Below are 27,141 nucleotides of genomic sequence, written 5' to 3' on the forward strand. Positions count from 1 at the left end.
ATACTTTTAGACACCTTTAATATTTTTTGAAATAGAAACCAAGTCTGATAACTGAGTGTTTGTGTTGCGATAACACCTAAATAACGCATTGCGTCTGAAACCCACTTTAATGATTTTTCCGCTCAGTGTATCCATGTGTCTCAGTGGCGGTCGTGTGTAGTGGTGTACAGTGGTGTGTAGTGGTGTGTGGCGCGTATTGTGCACTCCCAAGACTACCGTTACTAATTAGCGCGCAACCTAGTTTAACAGTTCTTCGAGGGTTTATCTTCCGCCCGCGGTGATCCCCCCTGATCACCCCCCTCTTGCCACCCATTTCCCCTGGATTTCCACTGGATTTCCCGCCTATTCCCTGCGCTTTTTCCCACTTTTCTCACTCATCTGAGAGTTGAACCTAGTTGAGTTCCTTTTCTTATTAAATGGAAACCGCCGCGACTTGACTTGTAGCCTTTGCTTTTGTAGCGTCTTCATTTTCCTGCCCTCTTTTCCTCCCTCTTTTCCACCCTCAAGGGTGCACCGTAAGAAAAGATGATATCTTGCTATCATTTACTTAAATGCCCATTAAACAAGTTAACTCTTACTTACTGAGTCTATTTCGTTGTAAAAACGAATATGGAGCTAATGGCTGACACAGTCTCTACACAAGTATGCTTTATGCGTTATATTTTGCTTAGATATATTTAATACTTTTATATATTCGTTAGTTACTTCATTAGAATGAGTTTTCATTGTTCGACAAGCATTATTCGCGGTGCCTTTTGTCTTGAGAGCTTGTCTCCTTTCTAGACAAATATAATTTCATTGCGCTCCGCTTTGTGGGGCGACGGCTGGCGTTGGAAGGCGTAAACGTTGACGATTAACTGCGCCATGAAAATGAAGCAAAATAAAACGATTAGAACTAAATACAGAAAGATATCGCGCAGCATCGCTGGGGGTTTGCGGGGGCTGAGGGGCGGGGGGTCTCTTCACTCGGGCAGAGGCCAAAGCTCCAGACTCCGGCTGACTCCAAATGTCATGGCTCCTCGGCTGAGTTTCCCGCTGTTGCTTTTCCGGCTGCCCCGCGTCTCATTGCCTCATTACGCTCGTGCGAATGGGAAATGGGCAACGGAGGCGGAGGTGGTGGCAGTGATGTGGATTATGTGGAACCAGCTGCAATGAAAAGCGGAAGGGGAAATCGTGAGTGAGAAGCAGATGGAAATAACGGCCAGATTATTCATATACCTCCATCACGCACGCCTCGCAAAAAAAATAAAGAATACAGAACCAGCAAAGGAAACCCCAGTAGATAGAAACGTATCATGAATGAGTGACAGCTTCAAACTAGATGGCTACAGATACTCTTGCCAAAGTCTTACTTATAACTTATTAATCAAATATACCTATGGATTCATTCTTAGTAAATGAAATGAACTTAAATACATGGTATTGCAAGATTTAAAATCCTCCTTATATTAATGATAAACTGCCCTGGAAATATAGTTTTAATGCAGCGCATCCAGCAGAGTGATTTATCAAAATTATGGCAACAAGGTTACGGAAAAATCTGAGAAGAAGATAAAGAAAGTGCGCCGCACAAAGGATTATCCCTGGACAAGGAACAGTCCGCTGCCGGGTTTCCTTGCGTCCTGCTCCCTGGTGGATTGCATGTTGCTCTCAATCTTTCTTTTTCCCAGCTGCCTGCTGGCAACACGAAAAGTTCTGTCTCCACATTTTCCCACCCGCGACTTTGCGACACAGGGAACAGCACACAAATTACGCATACGCCGCGTGGGCCGTCGAAAGGGATAGGGATATAAGGGGATAAGAGTGAGAGAGAGAATGGAAGATGGATTCAAGGATGCGTTGCACAATTGCATTCCTTGTTGCCAGATGCCACTGATGTTTTTGTGCGCCCCCTCCCCCCTGTTGCGCATTTGTACTCGGCATGTTGCCCAATATGGCAAAATTCGCAAAAATGAGGAAAAGGAAAGGGCTCATGGCTGGCAGTACGTGGCATGGAAATTAAGCAAATTTAATTTAAACTGAGCCGCCACAAAGGGAATTAGATTTCCAGATTTAAATGGCAAGTGGGAAATGGAAATGGAAATGTAAATGTAAATGTATATGGAAAAGGCGAGGTTTCCACATGAGCAACATGTGCTCCAAATGCATGCCACTCGACCCGACCCTTTGACCTGCCCCTCGGAATTCCTCTTTTGAAAGCCTCTCCCTGCATTCTCAACTTCCACTCGAATCCACTCGAAACGCTCTCAATTAGTGGGGAAATAATTTAAGCCAAATTGGATTTCAGTTGCGAAAAAATGTTCAAAATCTACGGGTGAAACTAAGAGTTGAAGCCACCAACACCTGAAATTATTGCAGTATTCGACCCGAATTTAATTCAGATAGTTTAATTTAGATAGATAGATTTTTCTATATAATTATGGGACCTTTATAATTTAAATAAGAGGAATCCACCGCAAAAATGAATCCTGCTGTTTTATTGTACGATCCATTTCGCAAAGTGCACCTACTCGCTTTTCATTCAAAAAAGCGTATGCGGTCATGGGATTTTGAACTGCATTCCTGGACTGAAAGCAAACTGCAAACTGCCAACTGCAATCATCAGGCATTCGGCGACCTGGAACGGACATCGCAGCTGGAATCCAAATCCTTTTGCCGCCCCAAACGTCCTGGGGTCTCTTTCAATTAAACGCTTATCGCGTTCGAGGCAGTCGCTGAATAAGTTTTGGTCCTCGACCCCTGCAATTCTCCGCCCCATGGCCTATGTCCTATGCTCTACGTCCTATGTCCTATGTCCTGCGTTCGCCGGAAAGAAGAAAAACAATTTTGAAAGGACGCTGCCACATTCCATGGCTCGCACATCATTAGGCCGACTTTCGAGCGGAGGAGGGGCGGCACTTGAAACAAAGCGAAGCGCATCAAAGATTATGAAACTCATTAAAAAAGTTTCGGCGGGGGCAACAAATCTAGCGAGCTGAGGAATGTGACGCAGCTGCCACGGCCCCCTTTTTTGCCATAACTTAAGGTCAGCGGGAAAATGAAAAGAAAGGAAAAGAAAAGGGCCTGGGAGGTGAAAGTCGGAGGAGGAAGTCGGTGGCAAATGGCCATTGGGATTTGTTTTTCCTTAAGCTGTTTATTTTTAGCCTCCAGGCTAGGAAAAATGGGAGAAAAATCCAAGTAAAAAGCAGAGACTTAGTTTGGCACCACAGAAATACAAGCAAATGAGATTTTATTGCACCGAACAACTTGTAAGTTATCTTATTTTATTTTCAATTCATTTTAATTTCACTCTCAAGCGGAATCATCTGCAAAACTTTATTTATTGCTCTGTGGTCACATGCCTTTAAACTCCTGCCTAACAGCACTATTATTTCGGTCGCAGTTGTGCAGTAAAAGAGTAAGAACGTAGTAAATAAAACCAAACGACTACGTGATACCCCCTAATAAACGGTTCCCCGGGGAAGGCACAACTTGCAGCCTGTTGCGTGGAGCGGAAAAGTGTGTGTGTGTGTGTCTCCTCTAGGATTTTCGAGTGCTTCATAAATTAGATGTCAAAGCCGAAGGATCAAACACCCATGGCAACTTGGCAGCACGCACACGTGTGTCCTGTTTTTGTGTGTCAGTGTGTGTGTGAAAAAGGGTCAAAGGTTGTCAAAGGAGCTGGGGACAGGCAAGAATTTGTGCCGCTGGCGAAAGTTTTGCGGCGCCTGGCAAACTTATTAAAGAGTTCGAAGCCAAACAAATTGGCAAGGCGAAAAAGGGAAAACTTGCCGAGCCATTGCGGCCATTAATTTTCACTGGCGGCGCACACGAAATGCAAATGAAACTTTGCACAGGAATGTTGAATGTTGTCAGTCAGTCAGTCAGTCAGTCAGTCAGTCGGTGAGTCAAGAAGGGGCCACAAAAGTCAATGAAGTGTTAAATGTCCTGCGGTGTTTCGGTGTTATCCTTATATTGCCACACACACACATACACACACGTGTCCAATTTCCGCGGGTTTCATTTGCATTTCTGCGTGCCTGGCGTCCAAAAGTGCAGAGTAGAAAGAGTAAAAAGTTTCGCAGTCATATAATTAAAGCAAATAGCAACAATGCCAGACAGGCCCGCGGCATAAATCACAAGCAGCGGCCTCTGCAGCTTCATTCATGAGTCTTCTGGCCGGGATTCCATTCATAGCCAAAAACTCGCAGCTCACGCACTTTTATGAGCAACATTATGTCCCTACGTCCGGCGGAAAGAAAAAGGATATACACGTTACCAATTTATGCTGAGCCGCTCGTAAACTGCCCAAAAAGGCAAAAACTCCACTAACGAGCCAAGGCGTAAACTCTTTTTGCCCTTAGTTTCTTTTCATATCACTTCACTTGCAATTCTTTTCGGTTCAACGCGGCGTATGCGTGATATTTCGTCGTTTGCGCTTCGCCTTTTGGCTTTTCACTTTTCCGGGCCAAAAGTCGCGTTGTTTTCAGTTCGACGTTGCTGACGCGACTCGTGCATTCAGGCGATGGAAGCCGCTTCTTATAGCAGTTCGTGGCTCCAGCTTCGTCCTTTATCCTTCGTCCTGCGTCGGCAAACCTCACCAGTTGAGCCTCGCTTCGGCTGGCCACTCGGCTCAGCGCTCGTCCTTTCGGCCGGAAATTGTTGTTCAACAAATTCAGCAAAGAGTTCTCAGTCAACAGGCACAGAAACAAGAAACAAGTGGACGACGGCGAAGGCACTGCACATCCTTGTGGAAGCGGTGCAAACTTATGGTGAATGATCCTACCAAAAATTACTTGCAAATCAAAGCTTTTCATGCAACGAAACATACAGATAGATTATGAAAATCCTAAATAACCTCCCAAAGACACCCTTCTACAGCGATTTTTTCAGTCTAATCGCACATATCATATCGATCTGTCGGGCAATGGCAGGCCTACCGCAACTTGCCCCCAAATTGTGTCTTGTTTGCGCCGCCTTGCGCCCTGTCATGTTTATATTGCCAGCCGCATCATAAGGCAAACATTTTAATTTGGCATGGCCTGTAGTGCCACGCCCCCCACAAACATACACCGCCCACGCGGACGCAGGGGAAGCACAAATATTGACACTCCACTAAGCCGGCAGGCAAAGCAAGGCTGACCGAAACCAACGTTGACACCCCCTATATCATTTTGCAGATCCTTCGCTGATGACGCCAATCATGTTCCCGGCAGTGGGCGAGCAGGGACGTGGGCGGAAGGGGGTTTCCCTGCCGTCAGTTGGCGTGACAAGCAAGACTTTAGACTTACAGGATGCCGTGAAATGAGGGGGCAGAGGGAGGGAGGCTGAGCAGACTTCGGCACAGTTTGTTATTATTTAAATCAGGAAGTCGACGAAATTTCCTGTGCCAGTGGGGCATGGCCAACAAATTGGCAGCTGACTTCCGCAGTCGAGTCAATTAAATTTTCCCTTTAAGTGATTTCTGTCGCCATCAAATGTCGCAGCTTCCTTCATCTCCTTTTTCCAGATTTCCCCGCTGCTTTCCCATCCATTTCCCTACCCTCCCCTTCACTTCTCTCCACTCTTCTAATGAGAAATCGATGTGTTGTAATTTGTTCAAATCCAATTTCGGCGTACGGCCGGTAACCGTAGTCCTGGAGTCCGGAGTCCAGAGTCCGGACAAAGCACCTGGCCCCCAATCGTCACGGTATCCTGTAAGAACACTGAAAAAAACAACATAATATAATAAATAAAAGGGTTGGCAATAAGTCTAAAGAAATCATTGTCAGGCTATTTTGAATGCAACATTTATTGAAAAATTTAAAATACAGTACCTACAATATTTCATAGCAGAAACATTTTTTAACTATAAGTAGTTGCATACAAATTGTACTAGGATTTTCTCTCAGTGCACGTTGAGGACCGTTTTAATGAGTTTTTATTGCGCTTCAGGTGCTTTGATTGCTGCGATTTTTAACTTGATTTACGCGAGTTTAGTGAGCGGCTGCGGGGCGCCCTCCACTATTGATTTTTCAATTAAGCCGGACCCCCCTCGATAAAAACATCTCTCCCCCTTCCCCTCCGCAGCTCAAGCCGGCGTACTTCCCAATGCATTTTGCATGTTTTTCGCGTGTTGCCGCCGTTTGTTTTGTGAGAAAGCCGTCGAGGAAGGACTGTCTTTTGTGGCAAGTTTTATGCGCCGCATCCTGTGCACAAATAGCAGGGGGGTAGTGGGGCAGGGGGCCAGGGGTGTAATGTAGGGGAGCTCCACTGTAGCGAGGGAGGGCGGCTTGTATATGCCATACCGCGTTGTAGCGCAATTTATGCGGTAATTGCTTTTTTAAGCGCTTCGCATTTATCTTTTCGACACAAGTGAAATGAGTTTCTGCCGCCTTTGCGTGCCTTTTGTCGATTTGCCAAACCAGCAGCAGCAGCAGCAACAACAACGAGGGCGGCAATAAGGATAGCAGCCTGCAAGGATATCAGCAACAACAACAGCAACAACAACTAGCGGCTGAAACCTCCTGTCACAATGCCAGCGAAAGCCAAAAAAAGAATGCTCAACTACTTACAATGGCATTTTTATGACGTCTTCTATTTGTCTGCGCATCACGTTCTGCCCCACAGCCACGCCCCCTGACCCATGCACTGCGCGAAAAAATGTTACCTCCTACTAAAAAGTCCCTCTAAAGAATGATTTCATTGGATTCATGCAAGGGTTTTAGTTTATTAGCACATATATTCAAAAATTAGGAAAGGAAGCTCCCACCTTTCTTATATGAAATAATTAAATTCAATTATTTGTCTTACATTTTATTTATTAAACATACTTATATATTATTCACCGTGTAGGTAACCCACTAAAGCCCCTTGACAAGTATCTTCTGTTATTGTTGTTCATGGAAATACCGCGAAAGTTTTCCCGCGTCCTTTGATCCCTCCGCCGTCCCCTTCGCCCATCAACCTAATTAATTTAACGCAATTCGCTCAAAAATTACACAAGAAAAGTTGATAAAAAGAAACGAGAATGAAAATGATATGCAGGGCGGAAAATGGAAAATGGCGCATCTGGATTCCAGGGACCAGCCGCTTGATTTATGGCGTGCATCTGGTTAATTTTAATTTTATGTTCTGCCCATAAAAATTACCCGTATGGAAATTTGTCATTTTAGAGTTCAGCGAAATTGGGTTTTCCGGGGGGCAGGTAACGCGCTATGAAGGAAAGGTTATTTTCCAGTCTATAATTTGTAATTATAATAGCCAAGAAAAGAGATTCTTTCCTTATTCTGCAGTTAAATTATTTAATGTTAAATTTATTGGATTTCAAAAGTTTGATAATTTTTGAATTTCCAATTGCCCTCAAATTTTGCCGCTCATCTGCAGCAGTTACTCTCAAACTGTAAGCTGCAGATCGTTTAATTCTCTCTTCTCTCACACCATTCTCTTTTAGTAAAATATATATTTCAAATTTACCTGGTAAACAGTACAGTTCAGCAGTTGTCCATAAATACATGGACTCAAAAATTGACTCACTTAGTTTTTAATCGCAGTCGAATTTTTTATTTTAGAATTTACAAGTAAAATACTTTTGAAGCATACGGTCATACTGCTGAGCTCGAATTCGGAGTGTGCGCCTAGTATGACCGTGCTGCAGTTATAGTAAAATCCCAACCTTACTAACTCACCAGTTATTTCTCGTGTTATCCCAACGGCCACACTTCGATGTTCTCACCTTAGTGCCATTCCAAGTTTGTATTTTATTAAACTAGTTACAATTAAACAATTGCGCTGGCTGCAAATTGTTTGTGCGATTCGAGCGATAAGAGTATTCCAAAAAACCACGCGGGTTTCTGTCAACAGAAGTGGTTTCAAACGGTTTTCGGTGTGTCACGCCCAAAAATCAAAGGCGAAAAATTCTAGTGCGTGTCAAAAAACCAAATACAGTGCAATAACAACAACAAAGGGCAGCTAACGGTGAACCGAACGCTCAAACAAAAAGCCACAACAAAAACAACAAGCAGCCACAACATGGAGGTTAGTAGTGTTGCAATTGTTGCTGCCGCTCAAGTGTCTAAATTGTTTTTCATTGATGTTGTTTTTTTTCTCTGTGGCTGTTTGCCTTGAATGATTTCATTTCATTAATTTAATTTTTGTTTGCTTCGAGTTTTCTCTCCCTCTCTTTTTCGCCGATTACGTCAGTTTTGGCTCTCTTTCGAGTTCGTTCTGGAGTTTGCGCTCTCTTCGCTCTCTTTTTCGGCATTCAACTTCAATCCCTTTCCGCACCGCTTTCCCTCCCTCCGCCTATTTATTGATACCCCGTCCCATTAATAAATTCATATATTTAATAGCTGTTATTATGTCATCGCTTTCTTTTTGGTAGCTTTTGTTTTGTGTCTCGATTTCGGCATATTTAGCATTTTTATATAATGTCGAGCTAAATTCCCTTATCGCGCTGAAACAGCTGTTTTATATTCGTTTACCGCTATTTCGACCCCTTATCTACCCTCTCCCGTATCGAGTTACTCATTTCCCAGCAATGACGCTACACATATCGACCATCCACCATTCGAGATTGTAAATACTCTGCCAACTTTTGACAGATAATCTTTGTTCTACTATCTCAAATAATATTATGATCATTATAATAACGCGATATGATATAGAATGTAATGGACAGCTCTTAATTTCTGTGGTCGCGTTATGAATTTTGTGATTCCCCTAATTGAGTTTTCCCCTCGAAATGCGTGGGATAATCCCAGCTCTTTACTGCCCCCAATTAAACCGAGCCCACCACTTGAACCCTTCTACCTTGCTGCATTTAGGAACCATATAAACCGGAAGAAAATCCGAAAATCTGAAAATCCGAGGGGGCGTCAAAGTCGCCTTTAACATCGCTGAGCTGAGTAATTAATCGCCTTTTGGCGTTTATTCCGCGTGGACGGATGGACAGCCATCAAAGCAGACATGAAAAGCTTTTTTCCCATCCACGGAATAGGGGCACAAGTACAAAAAGCAAAAAAAAAACAGAAAAAACCAAAACGGCAATGTCGGCCAACATAAAATTGCTCATTTCCGTCGTTTAATTGACGCCAAACACATGAAAATTGACGAAAGACAAAACCATCAGTAGCCACAAAGCAAAAAAAGATTAAACTTGTTTGTACGCCGAGAAATCCACAACAAAGTGGGTATCTACAGTGCGTTTCGGCATTGTAAAAAGGGCGAGGGCAACTTGAATTGTAAAACCAAGCTAAAATGAAAAGATATGTCTTATAAGTGGGTGTTTATATTTTATATTACGGACTCTGAAACTTAATTATCTTTTCTGTTTGTGCAATGAATTACATATCTTGTAGGTGGACAAAGAAAATGTTAAACTTTCATTGACAATGACTGCTTGGCTTTGAAACAATAATTATGGCCACATTAATATAAAAGAAAACAAATCAGTTCCACCTTTGTTTAGCTATATTGATTCACTGTGCATCCGTTGATATGTTCAGTTGCTTATCAAATAATAATTTGTATTTACAATGGGTTTGCCAATCAAGCAACTTACTGTATGCTTATAAATAGCCTACTGAAAGATGACACATTAAACACATGACAGCATAAAAGTAAAGTGCTTAGCAGTAATTCAGAATTTCTACCCTATTCGGATTATAAAACCAATCGCAATCGACCTGCTCAGTTCACTTAGCACCTCTCTGTTGCTATATAATATAAATGTATATATATATTTCTTGATTTTTGTATACATATAAGTGCTCGGCGAAAGTTGATAATATCGTGTGCTAATGCCGTGACACGATTAAAGCTCTTAAAAATATCCAGCCCCTGAAGTGTCAGACAAAGTTTTCCGAAAAGTTGTTGCCCACTTAGATTTTGGTTGTTAACAAGAGGAAAAACAAGCTTGTGGGTTTTCCGCTGGCTTAAAAGTTCTGCGAGTTCCGTGGAAATGGAAGTGGAAGTGGAAGTGCAGCTGCCAAGAGGCCACCGGCCCACTTTTATTACCCGCGCATTCGCAGTCGCATTTTCATAAATTTCCACTTACTCATCTGAGACAGGATGTCTGTAGTCTAAGGTCTGTAGTCCGTAGTCCGTAGTCCTGACTCCGGAGTAAGGAGACCGGATTCCAGAGTCTGGAGTATGGGAGTTGGAGTCCCTCGGATGTGCAACCTTATAACACGCTCCGTTAACCGTTTCTGGCTTGGATGGGCATTACTTCATCATTCGGGCTGGAAGTTTGCATAATTTTCATTTATTACCGCAACCGCTTTTTTATATTTTATGCGCCCTTGTGTGTGCGAGTATCTCTCCAATCTGCCATCAAAGTATATGTATATTATGATTCCCTGGGAAGTGACTGACAAGGCAACGACCTGCCCCCCATCTCCACCGACCACCACCACCACCACCGCCACTCCAATTTATCTTACAAATTTAATCTCTTCACATAATTTTCTCTGCGTGGCTTTCATGTAATTACCCATCGGCCTGTCTCCTCGACGTTGTCCTTTATTGTTACTTGTCTTCTGGGAAAGTTTTCAGCTGCCATTTTATCCGCTCACAATATACATAAATCTGACACTGGCTTTTTGTTTTGTTTACGGCCAAAGTTTTCCCTTTCACTTAATAATGCATTTTGTTCTCTCGCTTTTTAATTGCAGGTGAGTTCGATTCGGAGGGCAGATGGGCTCTAAATGTTTCATAATGTGTGGTAACGTATGTGGGGATAAGGATCTCTATTGTGTAAGGAAGTGAAGATGCTTCGATGTCGTAGGCGTATTTTCATCAAAAACAAGTAAAATGTAACCATAAGCTTTACTGTATTACTTCAGACCATTTTAAGACCATCACTACATAAAAAATAAATCAAAATGTGTAAAGATGCATGCACTACTTACCCTGATTAATTTCAATCACATGCAGCTCACTGCTGATTTATGAATAGTTAATCTCTGGCATGTGTGGGAATTTCGTGTCTTACGTAAGGCCATAAATTTCATCAGCAATTTTTATTTGGCAGTTCGCATTACATGCTGACTAACTGACTTCGTTTTTTTTTCTACAAGTATGTATACAAAAGCCTGCATTCCACGCCCACTTAAATGTGGGATTTGCGATGGTGGCGTTTTTAATCGCCCAGAAATCGCGTGCTTTCTGGCGACAAAGATGGTTGCATGCGATTGTTGCCACACTTTGTGGCTTTCCGTTTTTTCTGATCCGGAAAATTTCCTCACGATGGAAATTCTGATTCCAGGGGTCAGCGAACTCGCTGCACTTGCCACTGATTGTTTAAACAATTCCCAGGTGTGTGAGTGTGTAAACAAAAGATGATGGTGCTTAGATGCACATATGCACATAGTACATACATGCAGCCAAAGTCAAAGACCCCGACAGAAAGAGCGAGAAAGGGAAAAGTTACATGAATTTTAAATGAATTTACATAGATCTCAATTTGACTGCCACTTAACTTTCACTGGCTGACACTCCGACAGTTTGTCGCATTACCCAGCCCAGAAATTACCCCAAAGTGGGCGTAGGGAGTAGGGAGGGGTTGCCTATTACTTACAACATTCCCGGGCGAAAACATTTGCCGAAACGTGACCCAGAACGCGGAGCAAAGGCACTTTTAAATTCAAAGGCAAATGTAAACTACATAAATTTGCGTACTGTTTGGGGGGGGCGGGGATGGTGAGGACTCAAGACTGAGGACCATAATTTATTATGATTTTCTGCTAGCTGACTGGCTTACTGACTGGCTGGCTTACTTGGGCATCTTATTGATGATTGGGCTCAGTCTCCAACTGAGAATGCGACGCACGTTTCTCATTTTGTCCAAATGCGTCTGCTGCTCAAATTTCACTTTTCCCCCCTGCAACTTTTAGCGACATCTGTGCATTATGTGCGGCTTCAATTCAATTCAATTCAGATCGGGAAAGTTGCCTGCACTGCAGCCAAGTTTGCCAGTTTCCGAGTTTCCATGTTTTCCATGGCCGTGCCAACTGTCAGTTTCTGCCAGCACCCCAGTGATTCCCTGCTTTACGCCCCTCTTAACCGCTTTGATATCGGAGATTTCTGGTTGCAACGATGCGGCAGAGACCGAGGTCTATACCCTGTGCTTAGAGCGAACAAGGGTATGCTGGGTGATGCAAGTAACAGACTTTGATCTCAACTCGTAGGTAAATAATTCCTTAAAAGAAAGTTAGTTTAATGTTTGTCTTCAACCCTACTTTACAGAATTCCTTTTCTAGAGTACCTTCCATTCGAATCCCTTTGATTGCCTTGAGTTCACTTGTTTTAAATGCATTGAGACGGAACTATCGACGTCTCAGTTTTCAGCAGTTGCAACGCCCGACTGCAGCCAGAACCAGAATGTGTATGCAGATGCAGATATAGCCTGACCAGAAGCCGATTCCCTTCTGCACTGACCAACTGGGTCTCAAGTTTCAGGAGGTCGAGCTCCTCCTCAGAAGCTGGCTGCTGTTGGCATGCAAATTGCATAAAATATTGCCATATAAAAAGCATATTCGTGTTCACTGAATATGCAATTGACTGGCTCCGGGGATTGGCTTAGACGCAAAAACTTCTTTTCCATCTTACCAAGCTGCCAAAGTTGCCGGGCATATTTCATCCTTGCGCTGGCACTTTGGGGAGCACCAGGAAAATGCAATAAAGCTTTTTCACCCCGCAGAATAAATCGTTTGGGAATACGGGCAATATATCGATGGCTAAGGAAATGCATTGTCAAAAAGGTAGAATGATCCGACCTTTAGCTTGAAAGACTTGTGTTGGGATAACTTAAAAGAAATCTGTTCCCCGTCAAAGTCACAATAATACGCAATGATATAGAAACGCAAATAGCTCAATAAATGTTTGAGATACAAATGTGCTGCTGACTTTACTGTTTTCCCCTGCTGCAAGTGGCATTTTCCCCAGATACGCATACGCATTTTCACTCGACACTCCACACTCGACGCTCATTTTCGTTTGGACGCATCTTTTCACCTTCGGTTTCTGGTTTTCCACGCGACTAATTGTCGGATTCGGATGGCCATAAAAGCGAGCCTGGTCGCAAATGTAATTAACGTTTCTTGCTCGAAATTTCCTGCTACGAACTCCTCCTCTCCTCGCGAACTGCAATTTCCCTGGCTGTTTCCTCGTTTCCTCGCTTCCTACGCGCATTTCCACCATTTCGAGTTGGTCATTAGCTGGTCCATTTTTACGTTTGTACCTGCTTTCGTGGACGTGTGCGCGACCAACTTTTCATGCACTTCTCTTTGAATTTCCACAGTTTTTCCGCTCCGCGGGCGATGTGTAATTTTCGATGTAAACGTGACCATTGCCGTTTGTCGCTTCTGGAAAACTGTATTTCGCTGTTGTTTGCCGCTTAATTAAATCGCCTAAGCACCTTGACCGATTTCGCATTCGGTGACCACGACCGACCGCCCATCCGTCAGATACGAGATACATTTGTGCAAATCACCGAAAAACATGTTTCCCATTTCGCCCCGCTGCTCACGGGCTCTGTTTTGTGGGTCACACATGGCCAGGAGGATTTGCTGTGGCCTTAAGCCGGATTTATTCCTGTTTCGATTCGGTTCCAGGTTCTAGCTGTACTCTGCTAGCAATGTAGCATTTGTATCTATTTTTACTTAAGCTAGAAGGAGGCACTTGTAAGCAGCAATTAAACAAAGACCATAATAATGGATTGCTTGTTTTTTGATAAAAATCCACTTGGCTTGCATATTTACTATACTCATCTACTTCTGAAGCAACAAATGCATTTAGAGAGCTCAAGTGAATCTAGGCTGTTCTTGACGGGATCTTAATACCATCTTCAGAGCAAAGCAGCTGCCTTCGTTTAAATAAAGCCTTACAGTCAAGCGTATCTTCTGACAAGTACTAGCTTTGAAATTGCATAAAATGAGATGACAGAGGGCTGGAGAGGAGCTCTCCAAGTAAGTTGGTTTATTTGGAACTAACGTTCCACAGGCCCGTTGCAATTAATGAGCCTGCCACTCCATTTAACTGGGATCTCGAGACTCGCAGTTTATGCGCATCGCAACTTCTAATTGGCTCTCGGAACTCAAAACCGTGACAGACGCACGGCAGTTAACAGTTTTTAATGTTTGATGTGTCGACGACGAGTATCTGACAGATACATTTCGGTGGCCGTCTAGTTTGCCGTGCGGATTTGCATGGTGGGCTGGATTTGGGTATCGAGAACAGGTATCTTTTCAGGTGCTCTATTTTAACGGGGAATTTGATAGCAGGTAACAGCTGTTTACTAAATTTAATGCTACTTAGTCACCTCTCGATTAGACTTTGGCATTTAGAAGGGCATCGTTTGGGAGTAACTTGAAGGTTTGCCGTGAACACTAACCCTGAAGTATCGAAACTATCATAAACTCAGCAAGAGCTGTGCATTTTGCTCGACTGGATCATAACTTCTGCTTGAGTTAAGAGCACTCGCCACTCGACTAGCTAAAATATGTGCTTAATTTCTTGTTTTGGCTCGAATTTATTTGCTTGGCTCTCTAGCGTTTCGGAGTGTCTCCGGAGTGCCGTGAACTCAATTATTTTTGCAATTACTTTTTATGATTCCGCAGTTTACAGTTGCTCCACCTCCAGAGGCCGTACTTCTCGATTGGATTGGCATCGAGTGGAGTGGAGTTTCTGTGCCGCCTGTGTTCTCTGTTCCCAATTGAAATGTCAACAATTGGCTGCAAACTTGAGGCGTTAGAAGCTGACATAATCGCCCCCGCTGAACGAGGAGCACCCAAACGAGGAGCACCACTCGGAAGTGGGTCAGTGGCTGGCATTTAGCATTTAGCATTAAGCCGTAGCCATCAGATGGTCGTATAATATCTGGGAGCGTCATCTTGGCCATTTGTGGGCTTGTTTTGCTAGTACTTGCTGGTCGAGGCACTGGTACACTATGGCAGCTTAGCTGTACCTATTGTGGTCGAAACCGGTTGGCAGTTAAAAGCGCTGCGCTAAGTAAACGGCGGCCAAAGAGGAGTTTAAGCCCCGGTTTTATGGCCATTGTATTGTCCGTCGCGGTTCCTTGGCACTCTTTTGCCCTCGGGGGGAAACCAGTTTACAATCGGTTTGTTTTCTTGGCTCTTGATTTGCTCGCACTAAATACTAACTACGATATTCCCCCACTCGATCTCGGTCACGCTTAGCCAGAACATCCATTCCGCCTCCAAGTTTCCAGCACTCTTACTACTCTTACTCAGACTATTGTCGTATGCAAATCACTTGGTTTGGCTGTTTTTCCTCCAAGTCTAATGTCGATTTCGTGGCTTTCGACGACTTCCGCTCGTCTTGTTTATGGGCCACAATTTGTTGACTTATTTATTTGAAATCTGGCGGAGTTGCACAACAATTTCCCACCAAGAAGTCGCTTAAGTGCATACACCACCGCGGAGAAGTCATGCCACAGTTGACTGCCCCCGTTCCCCCGCCCACTGCACTGAAACAAATAACGTATAACTACGTTCAGATACAAAGCACGCATTCTATATACAAGGGGAAAAACAAAAGCTTTTAAAACAATGTTGCACAATTAGTTAGGGTTGTTTCAATTAGAAAGCATTTGCTGAACCAGAAATCAACATAATTATATAAAATATATAAAATTGAAAGTAAAATCATTTAAATCTAGATTTAGAGAGCAATTGCAATTCATTGCCTTAGTTTTTGTCGGTGTGCCTAATTTACATTGGCAACTCTTTGGGCCAACTGGCTGAGTGACTCGACTTAAGTTGGCCTGAACCGAACTGAGCGCCTGACTCACTGACTAACTGACTGAATGACTGGATGACTGACTGACTGGTTGACTGAGTGGCTGAATGGCTGACTGACTGGCTGGCTGAGCGATTGCAGCCTGTCTTTATGTTGGCTCGAAGCAAATGTTGCACGACTCTCGCTTGGCTTTCGATGTGGTTGCCGTTGTCTCGCCTTAATTCGGTGGTCTGGTGGTGCGGTGGTCTGGTGTTTCGGCGGGTCTCTCTTGCCAGTCAGTCGGTGGTGGAACGCAGACCCAGTCCCAAGTCGCAAAGTCTCCGGCCGAACGCAGCAAGTCGCCTCAGTGCATTCATAATTGGATTTGCCATATTCCCACATTGCGCGCTTCATATTCCGTGTTTCCTATTCCGTATCGATTGGACACCTACTACGAGCTGCAAAAGCTAATAGTCCAGAATGGAGAGTGCCCTGCCGGTGGCCGAGTTCCAGCAGATAAAGCTGCGTCCGGTGCCAAAGGTCAAGCGCCGAGCCCCCCAGCCGCCAGTGAGCCTTCGCCTGAAGCATAAGAATGTGCGAAAAGTAGCTTTAAGTGTCGCAAAACCCCATTTTACCAGACCTCGTTATTGCCTGCCAGGCATTAGTGAACTTTCGCTCTCATCGGAAAAGCGGGAAACTGAAAAGTGAACAGTGCAAAAGTGAAAACAATGGCAATTGGTTGAAGCGAAAGAAGAGCAGAAACGTGGGAAGATTTCCCTGCGATTAGGAAGCAAACTTATCTGATCCACAGTGGAGATTTTCGGATGGAAACATAAACTCTATGGTCTTCAGTAACATTTAATTACAAGTCATTTTATATGGGATAATGTGAACGTGTTTTAAGCGATCATTCTATTGTCAATATTAATCTGTGGAACTTTCTGGAAATACTACTTTCCTGCTCTCCCCTAAAATATATATGACTCTAATAAACACTTCCTTTTTAATCCTTTTCAGACTTCTGCCACCACAAAGACAACCACGCTCACCACCCCCGCCAAACTGTATGGCAAGGATCTGAGTGAGTACGATGACGTGGACGTGGAGAGCCTGCTGGCCCAGCTCTCGCCCGAGGAGATAACCATACTGGCCAAAGAGGTGGATCCCGATGTGAGTAACCTTTTCGAAGGCGTTGTATCCAGATAGTTTGAGCTTTCTTGTTTCTTCAGGACAACTTCCTGCCGCCAGACCAGCGCAACAGCTATGAGTGCACCAAGGAAGCCACCGGGCCGCTCAATCGCAAGCAGCTGATCGAGCACATCAATAAGCAGGCCATCGAGACACCGGATCAGCCGGAATTCGAGCCGTTCGTTCAGGGCAAGGTTCGCGGAAAGAAGTGGGTCCCTCCGCCAAGGGATGCCCGCGACATCGAGGCCGAGGAACAGATCGCCATCGACATGGGCGAGGAGTACGAGCACGCCCTCAACGATGCCACGCAGGAGGAGATCATTGATTTGGCCGCCATCCTGGGCTTCCACTCGATGATGAATCAGGACCAGTACCACGCCTCCTTGCTCAACAAGGGTCAGCCCGTGGGCCTGGGCTGGGATGGCATCACGAAATCCACTCAGCAGAAGCTCTTCCCCATGGATCCGCCCAATAGCACAGACGTGGAGGAGTCCATCAAGCGGGTCAAGGACGATGACTCCAAGCTGATTGACCTCAACTTGAACAACATTAAGGTTTTGTCTTGAACGTTAAACATAGCATGCTGTATACTTATGAGCTTCATTTTTCTTGCATGTAGAACATCTCGGACGAGAAGCTCGAGCAACTGTTTGCCGCACTGCCTCAGAACGAACATCTGGAAGTCCTCTCGCTGACAAATGTGGGCCTCACCGACAAGACAGCCCTCCTGTTAGCCGCGGCCATTGAGAAGAGCAAAACCCTGAGAGTATTAAATGTCGAGACCAACTTCATCAGTCCGCCCGTGATTGTTAAGCTGGTGCAAGCCCTGCTCAAGTGCCACACCATCGAGGAGTTCAGGGCCTCCAATCAGGTGAGTGGGTCCTTCAATTCGAGTAATGTAATGCCCCCAGTAAATGGCATTATAAAGTATGTAGTTGCAACATAATCTTACTTCTTGAATAATTCTCTTCAGCGGTCTGCGGTGCTGGGCAACAAGATCGAGATGGAAATCACCGACCTGGTGGAGAAGAACTCGTCGCTGCTGCGCCTTGGCTTGCACCTGGAGTTCAACGACGCCCGCCACCGAGTGGCCGCTCACCTGCAGCGCAACATCGACAGAAGTAAGTTGACCCTTGGGATTGGCAGATGACCCGGGCGTTTACTTTCACTCCCGGCGACCTGCAGGCGATCAGCGTTGGTTTCGCGAATAGTTCCACTACTGCTCCCTTCGATAGAATTAGGTGTATTTCTTATTGACTGAGTTGCCTCACTCGCGCGTTTAGGTGAATTGCAACAAGGTATGTTAGCCAGCGGAATCACCAACATCGCTTTGCCATCATCCAGCAATCAATCGTCACTCCATCATCACCATTCAGACTCAAAGGCGGCCAAGGATATTTCACCCACTAGGTTGAAGAGCCTGGCTGCCTTCGAGCAGTTCATCAAGGCGCGCACCTGGACCGATCCTTCAGATAGTGTAACCCATAACTTGCCACCTCCAGGGCGTCTAGTGCGCAATCTACAGGCGGAGGCATCTGCATGTGCGTCCACATCCGGAAGCGGAGCCGAGAAGATGATTTGAAGAGCGACCCCATTTGGTAACCGAGCTCCACGTTCTGTTGTTGCGTCCTCCCAGCCCCACTTCAGTCTATCTTTTTATCTATTTATCTATTGTGTCTGGTAACCAGGTAATCCGTTCTTGGCCTCCATCAGTCTCATCGTCACTCCAGATCTCCAGTCTTAACCCCATCGTCTCACATTCTCACATCGTATCACCAGCCTTCGTTGCGTTATCGTTATCGTTCACGTTTCGTTATCAAGTTATCGTTCGTTTCACCTGTCGTTATCGTTCTGGGTTAGGGGCACCTCGTAAGATATTTTCAAATCTAATTAAGCTGGTTGTCGTAGGTAAAGTAATAGCACTAAAGTATTTAGTGCTGTTATTTTAATATACATGCATTTTTATTGTAAGAGGGTTCAGTACGTATATCATTCTTCCATTTTCACCCAATGCTAACCCATTTGTTATCCCCATAGAATAGAGCGGGATCTCGAAAGGTTGAGATCGGTCCACCTATGTAATATTCCGTGCCAACCCTTGTTTCTCTCTCTCGTCTCCAAACTCTTGTAATTACCATAGATTGTAAAAGTGACTTCCGCCAAGAAGAACATTAACCAATTATCCATTTGTCTGTTGTAAATTTGCAACGCTCCTCTCAAACTCGAAACACCCAAAATCGACACTTCGACAGTCTTCCGCGTTCAGAAAATAAAGCCCAATCTACCCAAGTTGATCCTGCCGGGCAACATGGAGATTGAGCGGGATCTGGTCGCCTATAACCGATCGGCCACGCCTTCTCCGTCGCCATCACCGCAGCCTCCGGCGGATTATGAAGTGGAAGAGGATCCGGATAACATGGTTATCCGCGGTGGCGGCGATGCCTTCGATCCGGAGATCGATCCCGACAACATGGTGGTGCCGGGCAGTCGGTCCGTGACACCGAACTACGACGATGAGGGTGTCTATCAAGCGCACACGTGAGTGAGAAGTCGAGCAGCCACTGCAGCCATTGCAGCCGCACCGCCGGAGCCACTGAATGCCACAGAACACGACTGAAAACCACAGCAAACCACAGCAAACCACAGAAATCCACTGAATCCACAGCTACCACAAGTTCGAGCCATGTACAGACAGTCATTCGATCCACTTGCGCCTTTCCCTTTTTCTGACTCATTGGTTATGTAATCCTCGATGTTGTCGTTGTCGTTGCCCGAAAAGTACACTCAAACACCCTGGACTCTGGATGCAGTCCATCGATCTTGCCGACCAAGAATCTGTACATACCCCTAATTGAAAAGCACACTATAAAAAGCCCAGAAGAATAGCCATCGATATCAATCCATTAACAAAATAGCTTATGAACTGTATCGAAAGTGTTCTTAAATATGTTTTCTTATTTTTATCAGTTTTATCTTCAATTTAAATGTTAAATTATTAATTGATGTATACTTAGAGCGAACTGTGAGCTATTCTGTTTTGAAAAATACCCCATCGATGGTACATTTTGGTGATACTTGTTTACTGTGCAGAAACCGGAAACTGATTCCAGCACAGCCCACTTGTTTATATCTGTTCTCCATGTCGTCGTTGTCAGCCGCTTTATCCATTTGCAGTCGATCCGTGTAAATAATCCCGAATCACGATCCTCTATCATTCAGATCAGATGCGTGCTATTAACCCACACCCACGCACACCCACATACACACTCTCATCGCAGCACTCTGTGTTTTGTATCTATGTATCTTTCTATATTCCAAAAACAGACGAACTCAGAGATATCAGCCAAAGACGATTCAGAAATTCAGTTCTCGAGACAGTCGACAGTCAAGAATCATTATTGTTACTTCTCCCCCTTTGTGACTCGTCTTTATCACCTTTTGCTTATGTGTTCTGTTCTCTCTCCCCTTTTCTGTTTCTCGTTTTCAGTAAGAAAAGATCTTGAGTTGCGACTGCAGTTCAGATTTTTCAATAATCTGCATAGAAAGTCGACAAGAATTCAATAAGCAGACCAGAAACCAAGCAACTAAACCATTTTCAAAGCGTTTTGTAATCTAAACCCAAAGAACCGAAGAAAAACAAGCACATAACAACGAAAGAACGTGTATAATATAATATATATATATAACAAGAAGAAGGAAGCAGGAGCACAAGTTTAAGCTAAAGATAAAGCGGCCGACGAGCTTGCCAAAAAATCTATATCTATATACTCTAGAGACTTTAACTAAGCAAAGCAAACTGAAACCAAAGAAACGAAGCGAAATATCAAACTAAATACATATACCACATATATCGATAAAGATCGCAAATCGTGATCCATGGATATAGCATAATACCCATGAGCCACGAGTTATGTTTTAAGTCGAGGCCTCTTCTATAACTCAGCAGAAACCGTTTAGGCGTCACGTGTATAATTTCTCTAACGCTTAACACAGGTATCTATGAACACGGATTGTCTTCTCACGTCTTCTGCTAACTCGCAAGAAATGCCAAATAACCAAGCCCCCAACTAGCAACCAGCATTCTGCTATATATAGAGCCTCGATATATATAGTCTATAACTAGCTTTCGCAGTTCTTCGATTAGAGTGAGACACCACTGTGCTCTTGGCTAAACAAAGATCCTTTTGTACTCTTGCAGACAATAATCAGAAATTCAACTCACGTCCGTTTATCTAAAATGTTTATAAAACTAAGAAGCTTTCCTAGCTTGTTACATCTTCTAACTCATAATTATGTTTTCGGAATTAAACAAAACTTTTAATTAGTTTCATTTTGTATCTGCAAGGGTATTTAATGCTTCGGCTCTTCGAAGCTGGACTTTTTCTTCTGAATTCTGATCGTTCAGTCATAAACACCAGCACCCAGCATCCGTTTGTGTTACTGCCTCATTGTGTAAATTATTTGTTAATTGTTTAAGTTTAACACCCCCCCTGCATGTCTTGCATGTCATTCCCCAGCCAAACCATTTGCATGCTATGTGTAATCGCATCAGAACACAATCCACACTTCAGACAATTTTTTGCAGTGGGCTAAGTCGGCGGCTCTAATGAAGTTCTCTTCGTATAGGAATTAAACTGCGATGTATGATCTAAGTGAGTCCCCAGATCCGAGTCAAAGTAAAGCGATAGTAGCAGAAATCCAAGAAATAACAAACGTAGATTTGAGACACTTTTATGATTCAGTAAGAGCCACCAACTAACAGCAGAAACTAAAGCAGCACCACCGACAAGAAGAGCCATGAAAAACTACCAAAATAAAAAACACGATGCAGAATATCGCAAACAGACGAAAAGTTGGTACCCCTCAGTCTAAGTAATTGTTGTTTGATCTGCAGCCAAACGAAATACCAACTAATCCCGATTAATAACCCCGAAAGCTTCCAGCTAATTAAGAGTTAGTCTTAAGTCCTTAAGACCTCCGCCCACAAAAAGCCCAGAAAACTGGGGCCAACTTGAATGTTGTACCTGCAACTTGATTGACTGTTTGACATTGATTGAAGTTCGAAACTAACCCAAAACTAAATCGTTGTTGAATCCTTCTCTATATTTTATCACTCTCTGTTGCCACCACTTGACTAATGCCAATTTATTTGTTTCTTCTCTTTCGCCCCGCCCACGCACACACACACACTCTCTCGTTATCCTGTATCTGTGTTTGCAGTACGTGTGAAACGCCTGAACCAGCGTAAATAAAAAGACAAATACGAAATATGTAGCAGCAACCAACCAACAACAACAACATGCCACCACCCAAGAACAACAATCAAGCAGAAAGCCATCTATATGTGTGTGTGTGTTTCTTTGTCCGACTCTTGATTTGATAATTACCAATTAACAAGCAAAACCACCCAGCAAGCAACCAAGAAATCAAAACCAAACCAACAACACCTCCAGCAAACCAGAACAACAGCAACACAGCAACACGGCAATGAGCAACCACGGCAACCAGAACAACAGATCTATGTCTATGTCCAAAACTCCCCCACCAACCAACCAACCAACCGACCTCTGTACTCCCCGAAAACCCAACCAACCAACCAACCAACCAGCTGTGAACTAACACCGAAGAATGATGTGCGACATGAAGTACGTAAAGTATCTGATGGGTAATAGATGTAAATGTATATAGAGTAGTAAGATTTCCATAATGTTCAATATTTTTGTAACACCTGATCTCTAAGTTTTCCATCCAAACCAGCTTAAAAATGTTAAGTTCAATAGATCTGGTTTTAGTCAGTATAGTTAAGTCTTAACGAAGCTTCGATATAATTTTTAGAAAATGATCGTGTAGCATCAGCAGATATGCCACTCTTAAAGTGCCACTATTTGATTTCACCACATCAAGTGAAGCATCATAAGTTAGCACCTCGGATCGCCTGGTGACCCCGTCACGGTAATATAGCGTAAATTTTAACGCTCCAAGCCGAGATTGGAATGAAAATGTACCCTAAATAGGCTGGTCAATATTTACGGAAGAGGAAACCTGATTAGCAACTATGTGATTAGCTTAGCCTTAAGCCAACAAGGGCAGCTTTTTTCTGTGGACACTGTATTATAACTATGCAAATGTTGTGCGTCATGCTTCGTTTTAAGAAAATGGTCTTTGTAAAGGAAAATTACTAATCCGACTTTTCGAATGTTTTCCAGTTGGACGTCAGCGTCGCATGGGACATCTGACCAGGAACTACACCGTTGGCGTCTGGCAGTAGGATTCATCCGATTGGGACGTGCGGAGGAGTCTACACATTTTACACCGAAAGAAATCAATAGCCTAACAATAGTGTTGTCACATGCTTGTTGTTGCTCTCACGCAGAGAATTGTTCTATATTGTTTTGTTCAGTGTTTGTTGCGTTCTTCAGTTTGATGATTGATGAATTCGGTTGGAGTTTGTGTTCGGATCACCACCTAAGCATAATCAATTGTTTGTTACGAGTTAGGCGAATGTTCATTGTCACACACGCAGATCCAGGATTAGCTTTCTATCTGGCAGCTCTAAAGTAGTTATTTCCTTAAGCAAATCTTAACATTTACGCTGCAGCTATACACACACGTTTATTTTATTTTATTTACCTACCATTCTGTCCTTTGATTATTTGTAGCCCCTAGACGGGGCGATATTTCACAATTTTTAGTTTTAGTCGTGTTTATATCCACACACATGCACACATGATACAAACACATACACATAACATACATAATACTTACACACTATATATATATGATACATATATAGCCATGGTCTCTGAAAACAATTTACTGCTATTGAATTATGAAATGCTTAAACATAAATTTAACTTATGGTTAAACACACAAAACAAATGAAAAACATACAATTGTATAATGTAATGATATCTTACTTTATATGACATAATGCAATGCTTTTAAAATACAATTTTTAAAAATCATGTAAAAACTTTAAAATTAAATAAAAAAAACTACAAAAAACGATATTTAACGATCGATTTGCTTGATTAATGTGGGATTTACTATGATTACTGGGTATAAAATGGTACAGAGGAGTTGTTGAAATGATTGAACGATGAACTTATTATACGCAATTCGCTTTCGTCAGCACGAACTACATGTGCTAAAAATAGTTAGACTTTCCTTCCTCTGTATTATCTTTATTAGCATTATAAGATAAGAAGAATTTATACAGTAGCAACTAGATAATAGATAATATCAGCCATCAAAAGATCACCTTGCTGCACTGCATCTCATCACTTTCGATTATTTGGCGATCTTTCAACCCAAAAAGCATCTGAAAACATAGCTTGGTGTAGATGGGTAACTGTGAAGATCAATATTTAAGCTGTGAATAAGTAGTGCACACTTGATTATCGATTCTCCACAGATCGCGCTAGATTAATGGAAAAATTTCAATTATCAATAGGGGACACTTGTGCCAGTTGGCTGATCGACAATTCCAAGATAAACACTGAAAAGGGGCGGATGCAGGGGGCTTTGCTGATTGTCCAGCGTGATTTACTGTCTTTATGGAACCGCTGTGGATCCAACTGAAAGATACAACCTGTATCCCGCTTCCACACACGACACGCGTCGAGATCTGGGCAAACAGCCTCCGGAGATAAGAGCGCGTGACGCAGCCCCTTGGATCATCAGGTTCCGGCGGCGTGTCGTCCGACCCATCAGTTCACGCACAGATCTCGCCCAGAATGTCCACGCTGGAGAACGAGGTGACCTTCCGCAAACAGGCGGAGGTTAATCAGAACCTGGAGGCGCAGTTCGACAGCTCCTCCACGGACTTCATTCTGATCACCGACCATCGCACCTCGAAGAGCAAGAGCTTGGAGCAGTTGGAGGCCTCCAAGGAGTCGGAAAATCCCGAGTCCTGCTGCTCCCGATATGCCAGGAATATCTTCCGCAAGAAGACGCTTCTGAAGCGCCTGCCCTTTCTCACCTGGCTGCCACACTACAACCGACAAGACTGCATCGGCGACTTGATAGCCGGTTTCACTGTGGGTCTAACCGTGATCCCCCAGGGATTGGCCTATTCGGGCGTGGTCGGTCTGCCTCCGGAGGTTAGTATCCAAGCACACATGGCAATCGAGTTTAAGTCCACAAGTTTCCTTGCCTATTTTTAAAATTTCATTTTACATTATATGGCGTGTAGCCCTCTTGATTGGTTTATAAAGATATCATTATGTTTTCCTAGCTGGTTAGCGAGTTCAGGCCAACGGAAAAGCACCGAGTAATGGTGGAGCTAACGACTTGATCATTGATCGTTAGTGCGTCTCCGTAGAAGCAAGTCTCAGCGGTTAAATTCTTACTTAAGATCGCTCTAGTCCTGTAGATCCTTTGATCTACCTTCATATCAAGAAGTAACTCAGCTTCTCTTCAACAGTATGGCCTGTATGGATCCTTCATGGGCTGCTTCGTGTATGTCCTTTTGGGAACCTGCAAGGACAGCACGATTGGCAGCACGGCGGTGGCCTCACTCATGACCTTCCAGTTCGCCCAAGGATCCTGGCAGAGATCCGTGCTCCTGACCTTCCTGACCGGCATTATAGAGATCCTGATGGCCATCTTCAAGCTCGGATGTTTGGTGGAGTTCGTTTCGGGACCGGTGAGCGCGGGATTCACGAGTGCCGTGGCCTTGATTGTGTCAACATCCCAGATGCGATCGATGCTGGGTGTGAAGAGTGATGGTGGATCCTTTTTGGCCACGTGGATAAGCATGTTCCGGGACATCGAAAACGTGCGCGTAGCTGACACCTGCTTGGGCTTTGGATGTGTTTTCCTGCTGCTGGCCATGAGGAGTTTGGGAAAGTTCACCATCGGTCCGAAGGATGAATCCAGGAGGAACAGGTTCCAGCGAGTTGTGAACACGGTGATCAAATTCCTGTCCACCTCTAGGAATGCCTCTGTGGTCATTCTGTTTACCGCTGTGACCATGTACTTGGATGCCAATGGAACGAATCCTTTCCGACTAACTGGAAATATACCCAAGGGAATGCCCACACCCTCACTTCCTCCATTTTCCATCGAAGCGCAGCCCGGCAACGAAACAGCTGGGATCCCTTCTGTTGAGGGGCAGAACTTCCCTGAAATGGTGCAGAGCTTGGGCTATGGACTAGTGATCGTTCCCCTGATGGCTCTGCTGGAAACCATGTCGGTGTGCAAGGCCTTCGCCAAGGGAAAGCAGATAGACATCACCCAGGAAATGATCGCCTGCGGAGTGGGCAACATTGCTACCTCCTTATTCTCCGGATATCGATGCAATGGAGGATTGGCCCGTTCAGCAGTAAACAATGCCAGTGGCTGTCGCACCAACATGTCCAACCTGTACATCGGTGTTATCGTGGTGCTCGCCCTGAACTTCCTCACCGATTACTTCGCCTTCATTCCCAAGGCGGTGCTGGCAGCGATTATCATATCGGCGGTGATCTTCCAGGTTCAGTACCAGGTCGTAACGCCCATGTGGCGCAGCAAACGTGAGTTGAGACTTCCTTAGCTATTATATATGTTCCTAAGTAACCCTCAACGTTGCAGGTTCCGATCTAGTACCCGGAATCCTGGCCTTCGTCACCTGTTTGGTGCTGCCCCTGGAAATAGGCATTATGGTGGCCATTGGTGTGAATCTCCTCTTCATCCTGTACTACGCAGCCAGGCCGAAGGTCACCCTGGAGCAACTGGAAACCCAACAGGGTATCCGATTCGTGAAGATCACCCCCGACAGATGTCTGATCTTTCCCTCCGTGGAGTTTGTTCGGAATATGGTTCTCAAGTTGGGCAGCAAATCCACTCTGCCCGTGGTCATCGACTGCACCTATATCTATGCTGCGGACTTCACTGCCGCCAAGGTCATATCCTCCATTGTGGACGACTTCCGGCGGCGTCAGCAAAAGATCATATTCTTCAACTTGAAGCCCAGTGTAGTGAGTGTCTTCGAGGGATTGAACACAAGGCTGGTGCTTTGCTACAACACCCACGCCCTCAACCAGGAACTCCGGCCCGCTGATGCGGATCTTTCGAGGTCCGTGGACTCCCTCGACCAAGCCGAGTCCGGGAATGGCACTAGTGAGTGCGTCAGCATGGCCAGCACTCTTTCGCTGGCTAGGAGTTAGTCTCACAACTCCCAAATAAAGTTAGCTAAGTTATATCTATACCATTACGAACATTAAACTAGTAGTTTGCCTCGAGAAAGGCTCTGTTCTTACGCTCTTGTCCTTTTCT

General features: G+C 44.3%; 3 protein-coding genes across 17 annotated transcripts in view; 2 read left to right on the forward strand and 1 right to left on the reverse strand.

Annotated features, from left to right (window-relative positions):
• The window catches only part of LOC120454421 (tropomodulin), a 48,582-nt gene extending 24,688 nt beyond the window's left edge, over window positions 1–23,894 (forward strand). For 3 of the 15 annotated variants that reach the window (XM_039639693.2, XM_039639699.2, XM_039639697.2), the window contains exons 2-10: window positions 16,714–16,866; window positions 16,926–17,438; window positions 17,504–17,755; window positions 17,858–18,005; window positions 19,137–19,422; window positions 20,372–20,877; window positions 21,511–21,736; window positions 22,105–22,529; window positions 23,091–23,894. In XM_039639693.2, the coding sequence (XP_039495627.1) occupies window positions 16,714–16,866; window positions 16,926–17,438; window positions 17,504–17,755; window positions 17,858–18,005; window positions 19,137–19,422; window positions 20,372–20,387 (1,368 nt within the window). In that variant the 3' untranslated portion in view covers window positions 20,388–20,877; window positions 21,511–21,736; window positions 22,105–22,529; window positions 23,091–23,894. Of the gene's footprint in view, window positions 1–7,690; window positions 7,996–16,161; window positions 16,291–16,713; window positions 16,867–16,925; window positions 17,439–17,503; window positions 17,756–17,857; window positions 18,006–18,167; window positions 19,098–19,136; window positions 19,423–20,371; window positions 20,878–21,510; window positions 21,757–22,104; window positions 22,530–23,090 lie in introns of those variants that run through there. The other 12 variants (XM_039639701.2, XM_039639704.2, XM_044006462.1 and 9 more) reach the window with 10 other exon arrangements.
• LOC120454423 lies at window positions 317–4,558 on the reverse strand. The gene is made up of 2 exons (XM_039639708.2): window positions 4,259–4,558; window positions 317–1,146 (listed from the first exon to the last, which is right to left on the reverse strand). Exon 2 carries the CDS (start codon window positions 921–923, stop codon window positions 780–782), a length of 144 nt encoding a protein of 47 aa, XP_039495642.1. The 5' UTR covers window positions 924–1,146; window positions 4,259–4,558; the 3' UTR covers window positions 317–779.
• A 465-nt stretch (window positions 23,895–24,359) lies between the features above and the next one.
• Window positions 24,360–27,124, forward strand: LOC120452917 (sodium-independent sulfate anion transporter). Its single transcript, XM_039637382.1, has 3 exons — window positions 24,360–24,986; window positions 25,310–26,399; window positions 26,458–27,124. The coding sequence occupies exons 1-3, from the start codon at window positions 24,621–24,623 to the stop codon at window positions 27,030–27,032; spliced, it is 2,031 nt and encodes a 676-aa protein (XP_039493316.1). The 5' UTR covers window positions 24,360–24,620; the 3' UTR covers window positions 27,033–27,124.
• Window positions 27,125–27,141: the final 17 nt, after the last annotated feature.

This window comes from Drosophila santomea, chromosome 3R (assembly GCF_016746245.2).
Source record: "Drosophila santomea strain STO CAGO 1482 chromosome 3R, Prin_Dsan_1.1, whole genome shotgun sequence".
Lineage (NCBI taxonomy): Eukaryota > Metazoa > Arthropoda > Insecta > Diptera > Drosophilidae > Drosophila > Drosophila santomea.

Excerpts from the sequence above, each read along its gene's own strand:
- LOC120454423 (XM_039639708.2), bottom strand. The coding sequence starts at position 923 with ATGCTGCGCGATATCTTTCTGTATTTAGTTCTAATCGTTTTATTTTGC.
- LOC120452917 (XM_039637382.1), top strand. The coding sequence starts at position 24,621 with ATGTCCACGCTGGAGAACGAGGTGACCTTCCGCAAACAGGCGGAGGTT. Across the intron at positions 24,987-25,309 it reads TGGTCGGTCTGCCTCCGGAG|TATGGCCTGTATGGATCCTT; the intron begins GTTAGTATCCAA and ends TCTCTTCAACAG. Across the intron at positions 26,400-26,457 it reads GCCCATGTGGCGCAGCAAAC|GTTCCGATCTAGTACCCGGA; the intron begins GTGAGTTGAGAC and ends TCAACGTTGCAG.